The sequence below is a fragment of the Rhinolophus sinicus genome, linkage group LG18 (genome assembly GCF_036562045.2).
Source record: "Rhinolophus sinicus isolate RSC01 linkage group LG18, ASM3656204v1, whole genome shotgun sequence".
In the NCBI taxonomy this organism is placed as follows: domain Eukaryota; kingdom Metazoa; phylum Chordata; class Mammalia; order Chiroptera; family Rhinolophidae; genus Rhinolophus; species Rhinolophus sinicus.
This window is the reverse complement of record NC_133767.1, coordinates 17,391,000-17,405,993: the sequence shown is the minus strand read 5'-3', so window position 1 is coordinate 17,405,993 and position 14,994 is coordinate 17,391,000. Positions and strand designations below refer to the sequence as shown.

At 49.8% G+C, this 14,994-nt stretch overlaps 1 protein-coding gene across 2 annotated transcripts; it reads left to right on the top strand.

The window, feature by feature from the left end:
* The first annotated feature begins 5,794 nt into the window (after nucleotides 1-5,794).
* On the top strand, nucleotides 5,795-7,227 carry NUPR1 (nuclear protein 1, transcriptional regulator). Of its 2 annotated transcripts, XM_074322918.1 has the most exons (4): nucleotides 5,795-6,052; nucleotides 6,185-6,320; nucleotides 6,452-6,601; nucleotides 6,936-7,227. In XM_074322918.1, exons 1-4 carry the CDS (start codon nucleotides 5,941-5,943, stop codon nucleotides 6,937-6,939), a joined length of 402 nt encoding a protein of 133 aa, XP_074179019.1. In that variant the 5' UTR covers nucleotides 5,795-5,940; the 3' UTR covers nucleotides 6,940-7,227. The 2 variants fall into 2 exon arrangements, with proteins under 2 accessions (XP_074179019.1, XP_019610208.1); XM_019754649.2 differs by lacking the exon at nucleotides 6,185-6,320 and having other exon boundaries at nucleotides 5,846-6,052.
* Nucleotides 7,228-14,994: the final 7,767 nt, after the last annotated feature.

Below are 14,994 nucleotides of genomic sequence, written 5' to 3'. Positions count from 1 at the left end.
AACATTGCAGAGATCTAGAATCTATAATGGAGAAAGTGAAAATTCTCCACAATCCCCATCCCAGATATAACCACTATGGAGAGCTGGGTACACATCCCATTGCCCTCACCCCCAGCTGTGCCCCACTCTCCCACCACCTGCTCAACCTGCAAGGAGCTGGCCATCCCCAGCAAGAGATTATTTGAATAGATTTTCCTCTGTAAGCATGGAGTAATATTTTAGATTGAATAAAGCACCAAGCAGCGCTTAAAGCTCACCCTGATGCACCCCAGGCATTCTCTTGTCATTCCCCAGGATGCCACCTTTGAAGATGGGTACTGCACAGGGGGCCCCAGAGGTACATCACCATCCAGGTGTGTTCCACAGAAAGTCAGCCAGATTGTATGAAACCTGGATTGGCATTTATACATACAGTCAAGGACTGTTACCTGTCCAGGAGACCTTCATCAAAATTTAGTATGATATTGACATACAGCAGGATATTTACAACTCCTTGGTGTTTTTTCCACCAAGCACATGCCAGACTGCCCAGCAGAGAAGGGCAGTGAGGACTGGTCCTAGTGACCCTGTAAACATCGGACATCAGACGCCAGTGGCCCCGGCTGGAAATGGATTTGAGACTTGAGGAGATGAGACTCTTCATTGAGACTCTTCCTAAAACATTATATTCTTAGGAAGATAAATGTTGAGGTTTTTTATTTTCTTAATATAAATGTTATTGGGGAATATTGGGGAACAGTGTGTTCCTTCTCCAGGGCCCATTAGCTCCAAGTCATTGTCCTTCAATCTAGTTCAGGAGGGCGCAGCTCAGCTCCAAGTCCAGTCATTGTTTCCAATCTTTAGTTGCAGGGGGCACAGCCCACCATCCCAGGCGGGAATTGAACTGGCAACCTTGTTGTTGAGAACTCACACTCTAACCAACTGAGCTATGGGGCTGCCCCTCCGGAAGCTCAGCGGCAGCTTGTTGTCTTCATTCTGGTTGTGGAAGGCACAGCTCACTGGCCCATGTGGGAATCAAACTGGCCACCCTGTTGTTCAGAGCTCGTGTTCTACCCAACTGAGCCATCCGGCTGCCCCTGTTGGGAGTTTTTTGTATGTATGTATTTTTGATTACTCAAGCTATGTTTACCATTGGAAATTGAATGGAGACTGTATGGTTATATGAGCTGAATAGATGGCTAATATGGATACTTCAGATATTTTTAAAGTCCATTTCTTTCTGTTCTTTACTTGTGTACAGGTGTATACTAAGTGCCCTAGGAACCGAAGGGGTGAGGGGTCTGTAGGAGCAGTTTGCCAAGGCGGGAGGCATATTTTATTAATGACATTGTTGAGAATTGATGTGATAATAAAAAGCAGATGATTTTGGCTAATTTACAGAAAATGACCCATTTTGGGGCCTGCGTTAGAGTGTTGGGTTGCTCCCCCTGCCCTCCTCCCGCTACTGACAAAATGACCCCTTAAAGTCCCTTCCAGATGTAAGACCTCTAGGGCATGACCCAATTGATATAAACATTTTAGCTTAAATGGAAATCTATACTGTGAAGTGATTATTCCTCTAAAGAGATATTTTAAGCAGCAGGGTTTGGAAAACCTTAATGTCTGTACCTGGGTAAGCACAAGCCACGTATGCTTCCTCTTGCCTATGCCAGAATATCGCTAGATGTGCTGAGTCATCACATATTGGTCTATCGACCTAGAGAGACAGGTACCTAGTATTTTAATTATAGTGAAACCAGAGGGCAACCGAGTCCAGGGTTCAAGCTGCCTGCTGCTCAGCCAATAGCCCGACACAGGAACTGGGCTATTTGGAATAAGTGTTTATTTTCAGAGCGCCGGTACTCGGAGGAGGCAGCAGGTTAACGCCTCCAAACTGCCTTAACGTTCTCAGACCGGCTTGGGGGTATTTAAAAGGAAATCAGGGCTTTCTCCCAGAGACGCATGACAGTCTGTTCTTCGCAGTGCCTCTCTCTGTCATTGTAACGCTTTGGTGGCATCTGCGATCTGGGAATGGTGATGGGAGTAGCCTGGGAAGAGTGCTGAGCAATCGGGTTTGCAATTAACAAGGATACAGGCATTAATTACGAGCCCGGATGAGGGCAGGGCATCCCAGAGGCATCCAGAGCTCAAGCCACAGGCTCAGGAAAAGGGAAGCCAGGGACACAGCCGGCTCCTATTGCAGGGTCCCCGCTGGGCCCCTGCTTCAGTCGCACTGAATTAGGGGACAAGAGACTATGGTCTCCTGAATCCAGGAGTAGAATTCCCCGTACTCCAACTCCTTTGATTAACTAAATGCACTATGCATTTCCTCTCCTTGGCCTTCCCGGGACACTGTTTCATGACCTCCTGGTCTATCTGGCTTCTGCTCATCTCTCCCAGGTCAGCTCACACATGACCTTCTCTGGGAGTTGCTCACAAGCCTGGGTTAGGTGCACCTTGCAATTGAACACGCACCACCAGCCGATGGCCTGTCGTGAGCCCCTCGAGTACGCGTGTCATGTTCTGCTTACTTTTATAACCCAGCACCGAGCAAGTGTCTGCTTTATGGTGAGTTCCCTGAACACCTGTAGAGTGGAGAATGCTAGCCTCTCTGGTCCTTACTTCCTCATCTGTTAAATGGGGGTCCATTTGCTGATCTCTGGGGAGACTTCCAGTAATAAAATGTACTACTCTAGATTCTTCTAGCATTGTTTCATCGGGCCATCATCTATCTTCCTTAGTAACCAGGAGAAATGGGTGACACCCTTACTATGCTGAAAACAATGTATTACAGTTATGTCTTATTTCAATACATTTAATGCAAAAACTAGGATTATAGTGTACGTAACGTTCTTCAACATGCTTTTTTCATTCAACGATGTATTATGGACAACTTTCTCTTCAGAGCTAGAGACATTATTCTTTTTAATGGCTACAGAGTATTTCACAGAAGGAGGCTGATCAGTCACCTACTGATGGACACTTAGGGTGTCATACCACCATATTCTCGCTGGCGGCTGGGTTGGAGATACAAAAACAAACATCTGCCAGTACCCCAACAAGGGGAATCTTCCTGCACCCCAGTCTCACTGGCAGCTGGGTGAGACACAGGAAGGAGGAACCACATGATCTGCAATCTGCCGTACGCTTTTCTGCCTACCAACCAACCAACCAGCACAGTCACAATAGTTGTATCAGTGGCTAATGGCCAACCAGTCACAGCTGATGGCCAATTAGTCACAGCTGATGGCCATCTACTAATCGAGCCAGCACCTTTCCATGTGAGGCTGAGAGCCTGGGAAGTGCTCTCTGGGACACTGTCCCCACACCCAGTTTTTGAACGTAATACATTCCAGAAGACCGTTCGAGTTCTGAAACTTTGGAAAACAGCAGACAGCTAGGCCTCAGGATCTTGCACTCAGCGGAATCCGCATGACACCTTCGACTTCGGAGGTATGTTCGAAAACCGAAGCATTTACTTCTGGTTTTATGGGGTTCGTAAACCAAAATGTTCAACCAACACGTTGGAAAACTGAGGTACTACTGTAACATCAGGGGGATGGGGTATAGGATAAGTGGGTGTGTTATATTCTGGACAGGCATGCACACTGATTTGCTAAATATCCCTCCCCCATGGCGCGGAGCTCACCGATCCCACGTGGTACTCAGTTCTGTGCGTCCTCTGCTCCCCAGGTGGTCCAAAGCAGGGACTGTTCTACAGGAATTCTTGACAGGTGGCCTCCACACACAGCTGCCAAACCCGTGCCAGTGTTTGGCCAGCTGTGTTGACTTAGAACGAGCCCGGAAACAGATCAGGTAGACTGGGGGAGGGTTCCTTCCCCACGCACCAGCCGCCTGACCTTGAGCAAGCTGCTCTCCCAGCGTTGGGTTTCCTTCTTTGAAGAACGTGTGGGGGGGTGGCATTGCGGTACCCCACGTGCCCGACTGTGGGCAAAGCCCTGTCACACACTGAGCCCTGTCGTTATCCTGCCTTTACAGAGGAACAAACTCAGAAGTGGGCCCAGATGTCATTAGGAACCTCCGGTCCCAGTGGCGAAGCGAATGCGTGAAAGACCGCCCTCTAGGGGCAGCTCGGGAATTTGTGGGATTTCTTGGTTGTCACAAAGGAGGCAGAACAAGACAGTTGCACACAGAATTGTCTCACGTCCAGCACAACATCTGACGGTCCTGCTAGACATTCATGAAGCGAAAAAACTGAGCCTAGAACCTACCCCGTCCGATGTCATGACGGAATTATTTGCTACTGAGTGATAAAGCCACTACTTGGCAAGAACACAGTATTTCCTAATTGTCTCCACCTTAACTTGTCTCGGTGTGCTATCTTTGTTTAAATTAAGGTTATTTTTCTCCTTAACATCTGTTCTGTTATTATTATCCCAGCTCTGTTTTTATTCCTGTCCTCCTGTCTTTTCATTTCTTGGATATTAAAGAACTTACAGATCACCCAAATCTGGAAAACAAAAGCTAAATTGAATTCCGGCTCAGGCCAGGGAGACATGCCAGCCGAATGCCACTTCTCCTTAAACAGAGGACAAAACTGGGTTGTTATAGAGCTTGGGGAAGGATGGGGTTTAGGTAAGTTTAAGATGGAATAGTGTTTCAATAGGCTCACAGCTGAGTGGGGGGTGTGAGCAGAGAATGAACTTCTGGGCTGGGCTGACAGGGTCAGGTTGTGTTGGAAACCACAGAGTTTAAAAGGAAAAAGAAGACGAAAAAAGCTTCCTTCCCTGCCCCCGACCGTGGGAGCTGGGAGCTGGTACAGACGCCTCCGCTGAGGCTTGAGTGGGCAACTGAGGGTGTGGCTTCCGTGGGGCCACAGGACCCACAGGCAGAGCCTTCCGGCAAGAGTGGAAAATTCCACTTTCACGTGTTTCTTATCCGAACCCCTTCCTTTAATTCATTATTAAAGGGGTACAAACATCGGCTTACTTCATAATGCCTTCTACTTCGGTATATCGGTGTTTTGAAATAGATATTATTTTATTATATATTAATTTCCTTTTCTGTCTCCTTTACATTACAGGGAGGGCATTCCACTGAGTTGTTTGGAAATTATGCAATTAACTCTTACATAGCACAGCTTACACTGTACCAGGCACTGTTGCCAGGGCCTTTCCATGTAGTATCTCATTTGATCCTCTCACCCACTCTGGGAGGTGGATACAAGTATTAGCAGCCTCATTTTACAGAGGAGAAAACTGAGGCACAGAGAGGTGAAGTGACTTTTCTGGGGTCACACAGGAAGTAGTGGGTCAGGGGCTTCAGATCTGGCTTTGGGATCTGCACTTTTAACCCCTCTGCTGGCCTCCCTCTCAGATGAGGAAAATGACCCAGGGGCCCAGTTCAGGATAGTAAGGGGGCTTTCCAAGATATTTCTTATAAAAAGGAGTGTTGGGTGTGACAGGGAGAAGAACCACTGACCTAGCACATAGTATGTTGCTATCCTCTCCCCATAGCCTTCCCTCCAGACTCTGCCACCACGGTCCTGAATCTGAGCCAGAATTATGGTGGAAGTGAGGGTCAGCTGTGTGGCCATGACCCCAAGCGTGGAGGGGGCACGTGGCAGAGGGCAGGAGATGGACAGGAATGGGTGGGCCAGGTGAGGCCCTTGGTCTCGCTGACCAGGATCCCTGGTCGTTTTCCTCCTGCTCCCTGAGGGGTGGGGATCTCCTCTGTGGAAAATACCAGCTGGACAGCCCCAGTGAGAGGGAGGAGGCAAGGGGGGCTGAGACTCACTCTTTTTTCCTCTCGTGACTGGTTCTGGGAAAGGGCCAGATTGCATCAGGCAGGACCTGAGGGGTTGGAGCCAAACTGCAGGCTGAGGAAGAGACGTGGCCTTATAAATTGGATCAAGTGAACCGTCAGGAGATCAGACACAAACAAAGCTTTAGAAGGCTAGAGAGAGAGAGAGAGAGAGACAGTGAGAGTAAGCCAGACCTGATGGCCACCTTCCCCAAAGCAGCCAGCCCATCCCAGCAGCCCCCAGGCTCTGAGGACGAAGACCCCAGCCTGGATGAGTACGACCTCTACAGCCTGGCTCATTCTTACCTGGGTAAGGCCTGGCCCTGCCATCTTCCTGGTCCTTCCACTTCTGACGCCCACTCCCTACAAATGGTCTGACACCCCCCACCCTTCACATTACGACCCCTCCTTGGACTTCTCCCCACCCCTCACCCTTTTCCAGCCTGTTCCCTGGACCCCTCATCCACTCAGCATGGGGCCTCACACATGCCTAGAAAGTTGGAGAAACAACAGATCACCTGGGGGCCCTCATTTCTCAGATGGGGAAAGAAGGACGATGACTGCCCCAGAGCTATGTGGTGACCACCCTGCAACTCCCTACCCCAACCCAAGTGCTTTCCACTGCTGCACCCTGAACCCCCACCTCTCCTCTGAGGCTTCTCATCACGCCTCCAGCCACCTCACCTCTGGCTCTTGCCTTTGTTCCCAGGAGCGGGAGGCCGGAAAGGTCGTACCAAGAGAGAAGCTGCTGCCCACACCAACCACCCCAGCCCTGGTGGGCACGAGAGGAAGCTGGTGACCAAGCTTCAGAATACGGAGCGGAAAAAGCAGAAGGCACAGCTCTGAGACAGAGCTGGAGGTAAGGGCTCCAGGGCTCAGAGGACCTGTGGGGGAGCCTCTCCCTCCAAAGGCCAGGGCTGAGTGTGCGTGGTCGGGTAGGGAGGAGGCATCAAAAAAGGGTTGTCTCAACATAGAATAAAACGCGACATACATTTGACTCTGAGTTTCTTAGTGACCAGAGCAAAGGGGAGAACTGCAGACCCTTTCTTACTGGAGGGAAATCTGGTTTACAGAGAGGGAAACGGGCCCCGAGAGGGGAGGGTCTTTCTCTGGAGTCACAGAACAAGTGAGGAGGAGAGGCAGAATTGGAAACCAGGCCTCTGTCCCTTTCACTACCTGCTTTCCTTCCCCAGATGAGGCCGGAGCACGGACCCCACACAGCGATGGAGGCACGACCACGCAGGAACAAGCCCCTTGGGGGGGTCCAGGCCTGCTTGCCCCCAACTACATCCCCAGGACTTACCCCACGGAGACTCTGAGGGGCCACCAAGGAAGTGCCCCCCAGCCCCAGAAAAAGGGCAAAATGGGGAGCAACAGGCAGGGAGTAGAGAGGCAGAGTCACGAAGGTGCGCCCCAAAAGAAAGACACCGAAGAAACCGGAGCTCCTTGGGGTGGCAGCGACAATAAACAAAGCACAGAGCTGCAGCTTGCTTTGTCCTCGTGTGTGGTTTTGTTTGTACACAGTTTTGTGTGGGTCTGCTGTGCAGCGACCAGTGAGCATCTTCTGTTAGCGTCTGCATTTGATTCTGTACCTGGGAGGGGGGACTTCTGGTTTTGTGGGAGCGTGTAGAGGTGTGTGTGTGTTTGCATGTTTGCTCCAATACGCACGTCTTTGGGTGCATACATTTCTGTGGTCTTTTATGGGATGCAGGGGAATTCCTCTGCTGCTTTGTGATGCGGCCCAGGAAACAAGCACCCTCCCCAGCTCTTCGCCATTTTCAGAGTAATGATCTTGTTGGTTATGTCGTATTCATAGAAAACCAGCTTTTGGAGTAAATGTTTCTTACCAGTGCCCATCTGTAAAATAGAGAAAACTGAGTCTTAAAACTTTAAGGGACTTGCCCCAACTTCCTCAGGGCTGAGTTTGGGTGTGAGGTAGGTGCCTTTGCCCAGGGGGCTGCCAGGACAGCGGTCTGGGAGGTCAGCTGAGGGAGGCAGATTCTTACCTGGTGTGTTATCAATCTCGGAAGCATCCTTTGAGGAAAACATGGGGCAAATAAGAGGTGTGATTGGAGCTAAGAGAATGCACTGAGATATAAATCTGGGCCGCTGTAATGAAGACTCAAAACGGGATAGGAAGTTATCCCTCTGTCACATAATAACAGCTCCAAGGCAAGGACTCCTGGACTAAAATGGCAACTCCACTGTGTCAGGGACCCCACTGTTGTAGCTCATGGTTCTGCCACCCTCAAAGCATGGCTCCCACTTGGAGGTCCAAGCTAGCTGCTCCAGTACCTGCCATCACATCTGCATCCCAGCCTGCAGAAAGAGAGCAGGGAAGGACCAGTGGAGGCCATACCAACTCAGTTTTAAGGCCATAACCTAAAAGTAAAACATAGCACAGCTGCTCAGAATTTAATTACATGGCCGCACCCAACTGCAAGAGAAGTTTGGAAAATGTATTTAGCTGCTTCACCACATGTTAGCGAAATTTGGCAAGGGCAAGGTTTTAGTATTACAGGAAACAGGGAAGAGTGAACACTGGATAAAACTAGCAAGAAGCATTTTCCACAGACAGACTCAACATCAATAGGGGGAGAAAAACCCTAATTCTGGCCCTGGGCAGAGCCTTTTTATAGATCTTCAGTTTCCTCACCCGTCAGATGGTGAGACCACCCCCTTCTCTGTCTACTTCAAAGGAGAAAACAGGCTGGGAAGTGCTGTATCCCTCATTGGCTATGGCCACTCCCTGGGTACTGGGTCCTATAACACTTGCCAGAAGGCCTCAGAGGCTCTCCCTCACTCCTGGCCTCTGATTGGCTTTCCCTGGCCCCGCCCTTCCCTGGTACAGCCTGTGCTCCTGAGGCTTTTAAGTAGTTGGTCCCGGAACCAGACAGCTCATGGAAATTTACAGATTATGTGATCAGAAAGGATCCTGGGAGTTAGAGTCCCACTCTTTCAAGGCCTGGGGTGGGTGTCAGGGGCCAGGGTCAGGGACTGGCTTAAACTCACATGAGGACAAGTGACTCAGGACAAGAACCCACTCTTTTTTTTTTTTTAAAGAGGATAGTTTGAGGCTGGAGAAGAGGTTGCAGCTCCCGAGCGGGAGGGGGTCCCCAATGGGGGTGCCCAGTGACTGAGGCAAAAGCTCTTACTTTTATTCCTTCCCTTGCCTGTTTGGGGAAGGGGGCTGGAGCCTTCTAATTGAATCCATCTATCAGGTTTGTCCCGTTTGCCCTGAAGGGATTAACGAAATAACCCATTCCTATCAGATCTGTTCCTTTAGAACCCACTCTTGGCTCTATCCTTCCAGAACCTCCCTGTTCTGTTCCTACACCCTTTCTTTTTCATCTGTTGGCCTGTAACCCCAATTTCTTGGGTTCCCCCTGAGAACTAGAGAGATAGATAACTGACATCTCTCCCCTCTCAGGGGCTAACACAAACAGGTTGCAACAAGGAATTCAAGCTCCTGGCAGAGAACCAGGAAACTTACCTGGTCTTTATTTGCTTCACAAACTCCCTGGTTCTCTTTCTGCCACTCCTTTCTCAAAGGCCAGCTTTCAGATGTATATTTTTTAAATTTCAGAATGACCCAAAGTTGAGTTTTCACAGCAGTGGAGCAATTGTGAAAGGTAATACTATGCTACCATTACTGACAATCGGCCTCGGGGTTTTCCCAGCCTCCTCTTTCCCACAGCATTTCCGTGATTGCCCTGTGTACCTTCGAGCTCTCCCATTATTTACGTAGAATTCCAAAAATTACCTCTACCTCCTTACCTTTTTACTCAAATGTATTAAAAAGGAAACTGCAGAACCACCAAAAAATGGAAATCAACCACCACGTGTCACAGTTAGAAGATAACTGTTCAAAGAAACACCTAACTCCAACTTTTTAAGTCCCCCTGTGCGTTTAGTTATGACCCTGGGTATGAACAGTCCTAGGTGTTCACACCTGGAGTAGCACTGGTTCTGCACTCGGCCAGGTGCTCCACCACGTGGGAGAAAGCTTCACTGTAACCACCTGGGAGTTACAGAAACTACTGCTGCCCGGGTCCCACTTCACAGATGCTGATTTCACCGCTCTAGGGTGTAACTTGGATACTGGGACTTTGAAACGTGACTTCGACATGCTGTGAAATTTGAGGACCATGGATGCAGTGGGGTTTTGTCTCAGAGTACGTTTACCAGAGAGCGTCACAGCAAGAGTTCCCATCCCACAGGCTCTCCTTATGGTGTGGCCTTGAACCCTTCCACCCAACAGGGGCAGGGGACCGTGTCCCTTCCCTTTGAAAGTGCAAGGATCTTTGCTGCTGCCTGACTAACAGAGGAGGGTGGAGGTGGTATGCTCAGAAAATGCCATGCCCCTCCAGCTTTCTCCCTGGGGTTCTTGGGACCCCGCCACCCTGCTGCGTGGATGTCCAGCACCGCACACATGGAGAGATACCATAGAAAGGCCACACGTTGGCATTCGGGCTTTCAGCCCAGCTGGACTCCCAGCTGGAAGCCCTCCTCTAGCTCCAGTGGGAGTGAAGGGAGCCCAAAGACGGTTCCAGCCCCAGCTGTGAAGTCCCCTCCAGTTGGATGACTCCAATTGAGTCTTCCTAGAGGAGGGAGGCCTGAGATGGTGTCGTGCGGGGAGGCCTGCGGGGTCTCTGCTCCCGCTCCCCATACAAGAACGCAGGATATGGTGAGGCCAAAAAGGAACACCCACGGAGACATAGGTAGGGGAGTCATACCACTATATTCTCTCTGGCGGCACTATACTCTCACTGGAGGCTGGATCCACACTGTCCGCAAACCGCCATCCACACTTGCCAGCCCAGCCACCATCTTCTTGCTAGCCCCCATTCTCTCTCTCTCCCTCTGCTAGCACAGCCACAGCAGTTATATTAGTGGCCAATGGCTCACTGGTTACAGCTGACGGCCAACTAGCCACAGCTGATGGCCATGCAATCACAGTTGGCCATTTACTACCTGAGCCAACACCTTTCTATGTGAGGCCGAGAGCCTGGAAACTACTTTCTGGGGCTCCGCCCCCACAGATGGTTAGAGCAGAGACAAGCCATATCCAATTTCTGACCTGCAGGACCCGGGAGCGTCACAAAATGGTTGTTTCACAGCACTGCGTTTGGGGATGGTTTGTTATGCAGCCTTAGTGGGTGAAAGCCCTCAGAGTCTCCCAGACCCATGATCAGACCCTGCCTGCAAACTTGGTTATGACCTTGCATCTCGATTTCCGTATCTGGAAACAGGAGATGAAAAGTACACGCACCTTCTGGAATTGTTGCGACAACACAAGGAAACTGTTTTACAAGCGCTTAGCGCAGGGGTGCCCAAACTGCGGCTCGCAGGCCAACTGCGGCCCATGATCCATTGTTAACTGGCCCGCAGCAAATTCCAAAAATATATTTAGTTTACTTAAATAAACCAGGTGAGGCAATACATACTTCACCTCGAGTGAGTGGCCCGGCTATTTGTGTATTTTACCGCATAGGGCCCTTGGTGAAAAACATTGAAAAAAGTTTGGACACCCCTGGCTTAGCGGATTACCTGACCCAGAAAAAGAACTCAAGGAGGTAACAGAATAGCAACGAACAGCCTGGGCTGTGGACCCAAGCTCTGTGGGTTCAGGTTCCCGCTCTCTTACTTTGTGACTGTGGGTCAGTCACCTGACCTTATTATTGTCACACTGAATGTTTACCAAAGCCCTGCGGTGAGAGAAAACATCTGTGTCCTCCCATCACCACCGGTCATAGGCTGAGCCAGCAGTAGACCAGGTGTGCTGCCACCCGTGCCCAAACCTTCTAGAGAGCTCTGTGGCCTCCAGGAAGTGCCAGAGGGGAGCAAGCAAAGAAGCAAGAGCACCCTAATCTCTGAGTTCCTGTGCAAGCAGCCAGCCTTGACAGAGGAGACCTCTCTGGCTAGACAAGATCCCAGGTTTCCGTCAACCGGAAGCACTTGCTTTTCTTTGTAAAACAAGGTTTTCTTTGCTTTTCTGATTACAAACGCAGTTCATGCTGTGGCATCAGAAGAATACCCCAACATCTGTTCAGCCCTCCTGACTGAACACTCCCTCCCTCCAACTTGTGCAAAACACTAATGTTATAAAATTAAAGTTCATTTGTAATCACTTCACGGACCGTTCACACCAGCTCTGTGCAGACTTATGCCGTCTCTTTTTTCTGGAGAACTGGTTTGGAGAGTTTTGTTTTGTTTCGAACTGTTGGTGGAAATAATTATCCATTCAGCACATATTCATTGGCCAGGGAATATTCTAGAAGCTATGGGGACAGTGGTCAACTAGTTCTTTCCTCACGAGCTTACATTCTCGCAGGACAGACGAGCTATTACAAGGGAAGGAACAGAAACAAGAATTTCAGCTTGGCTTGTGTGATTGAAAATGCCTCACGGCGGCGAGGTGGCATGTCAGCGAAGGCCAGGAGGACGTTAGGAAGTGATTCACGCTGAAATTCCTGTTTATTTCCTTCAGAGCACCTAGGACCATCTGACAAACTATACGTTTCACTTGTTAATTTATTGTCCGGGGTTAGGGGAGACAACAACTAGCAGCTGAGTAGCCGGAGGCGATGAGAAGGGCTGAGGCTGAGTGACCACAGGCAGAGAGCGGGGCTGGGGCGGCCGTGGGGTTCAGGCAGGAAGGCCTCAGTGTTCTCTCTTTTGCACAGGCCTAAACCATCCCCCCAAGTCAGGCGCTGCACCCTGCTCCTTGGAGGAGACGCACCGTCTGTCAGAGCCTCCCCCCCCCCCCCGCCCCGCACTTGTCCTGGGGCTCAGCCTGTCTGTCATCATCCTTCCTGACATGGCTCCTCACTGCCCGTCTGACACAGCCCCTATTCTTGAGCGTAACATTCCAGGACCTCACCCTCCTGCCCCTTAGTCTAAGTGCCTTCTGCTTTCTCTTCCTCAGGGCTGGTGCCTGGCACAAAGTCGGTGCACAATAAATATTCAAGAATGATGTGGCAGAAATAGTCTCGCTTCAAACCATCCTTTTTGCTGGGGTCCTGTCTCCTCGCCCCTCTACTCGTCAGAATCCCACTGATTCTGAACACTAACCCCTTTCCGTGCATGCTGCCTTTCCACTTCACAGAGTTTCCCCTGTCGGGCCATCCCGCAGATCTGACCCATAATCTCATCAGGTAATAGCATCATCATCCCTATTTTACAGACACGAGAACTGAGGCTCAAAGGGAAAATGAGTTGCTAGGAGCTGTCAGCTGTTTGAGGCACAGGTGGACGTGGAGCCCCTAAGCCAGGAGCTCCTTCCGCGTCTGGGTCAGAGCGTCTACACAGGAAGCTTCCTCAGACTCCTGCCAGGAACTGCCTGCTCCTCTCACTGAGCGCCAGGCCCTTTGCACCTCTCCCTGCGGTCCAGCCTCCTGTGGGGCTGTCTGCTTCCCCTGAGAATGAGGACAAAGTGAAGGGGAGCCCGTATAAGTTTGCTGTTTCTGAGTTGGCCGGGCCTGCTCTGCTCTTCTCCTCCAGCACCAGGTGGATGTTCCGTGGCTCAGGCCAGAAAGGACAGTGACGAGGGCACAGAGATCCTTACTAACCAACCAGCTCCGTGCAAGGGATCCCGGTGAGCAGGGCTGGTGTACACCTGAAATCTCACCTGCCCAGGTGAGTGTGAGCCAAGATGGGGCCGAGGAGGTGGACAAGGGGAGCCTGACATAACTCCGGCTTCTGACCTCTACCCCAGCTCCCGCTCTGGCAGCAAGGTCCCCTGCCTCTTGGTTCCTGAGCACTTCCTATTTCCTGAGAAAGCTTGGAATGCATATTCCTCTTCCTGGACAGGTGAGCAAGTCCTGAATTGGGGGAAATAGCCGTGAGATTCCTGGTGGGGGAATGTGTGGAGCCCCTGGCGGCGGGAGACTTTCTGGGTTCCACTCTCTGACTGGCCAGTTCTTTCCTCTGCCCTCTCACTGTGTCTCTCTGTTCCCTGTGTTCTTGTGACTTGTGCTGTCACCATACTCACCAAGGTGTGATCCTCAGTGTGGTGATTGGACCGTGGGGGGCGGGGCCGGGCAGGTAGGGCTGTCACATGCTCAGTGAATGCAGGAGGGGTCATGGCTTTATCAAGAACCTGGTGGCCATTTGGAGGCACGGGGTGGGGTGGGGGGTGTCCTCAGGGCTAGGCCCCTTGCTGTCCTTCACCTCTGGGTCTGGTTTCTGTTTTCTGGCCCCTCTTCACTCCTTTGTTCGTTCATTAGAAGTGGTATGTACTAGTGATTAAGAGTATGGACTTGCGTGACTATGGTTAATTATACTATATTGTGTAATTGGAATTTGCTAAGAGAGTAGAACTTAAATGTTCTCACCAAAAATCATAATAATAGTAAGAAGAATGGGAGGTAATGGGTGTGCGAACTAACTGGTTGGGGAATCTTTTCACGGAGTATCCATATATCAGATTATCACATTATATACTTTAAATAACTTATACTTTTACTTGCCAATTATATCTCAGTGAAGTTGAGGGGCAAAAAGAGTATGGATTCTCGAGTCCTATCCTTTTAGTTCAAATTTCTGTTCTGCTATTGTTGTTTAATCTCAGTTTCCTCCTCTGTAAAATGGGTTGTTTTGAGGATGACATGAGTTTATGTATATAAAGCTGTTAGAACAGTGTCTGGTATACAGAAAAGGCTCAGTTAATGCTAACGGCTACACTAGGCAGCACAGTACAGTGACTGAGAAAACTAGATGTCCTGGGTTCAAATCCCAGGGCTGCCATTTACTAGCTCTGTAACTTTGGGCACAAAGCCTGAACCTCTCTGGGCCTCAGTTTCCTCTTCTTTTAAATAAACACAAATAACAATACCTACAACATGGGGTTATTATGAGGATGAGATGAGTCAAAAGTTGAAAAGTTCCTGGCACTTATCAGCATTTGGTTAAATTATAGTTATAATTTTAATTTTATTCCATTCAGTATAAGCTCCATGAAGGCAGAACTTTCTGTTGGCTTCCTTCACTGCTCTATCTCTAATGCCTAGAACGGAGCCTGAGACATACAGAGTTGGTGCTCAGTAAATACCAACCAAGCACCTATTCTTTTTCCACACTGTTCTGTCTGAAATGCTATCTTTAGTGGCTTCTGACACAGAGCCCTTTCTATTACATGATACAATTTGATTTTATCACGATTTGAAACATCTAGTATGTGATTTTTGACATTGGAAATCAATTGTGAAGGTAGATCAAAGCAGGAGAATGGACGTGTGCTACAAGAGGCAG

Coding starts and splice junctions, on each gene's coding strand:
- NUPR1 (XM_074322918.1), top strand. CDS start 5,941: ATGGCCACCTTCCCCAAAGCAGCCAGCCCATCCCAGCAGCCCCCAGGC. Junction 6,053..6,184: donor CCTGGCTCATTCTTACCTGG/GTAAGGCCTGGC, acceptor ACCCTTTTCCAG/CCTGTTCCCTGGACCCCTCA. Junction 6,321..6,451: donor GACTGCCCCAGAGCTATGTG/GTGACCACCCTG, acceptor CTTTGTTCCCAG/GAGCGGGAGGCCGGAAAGGT.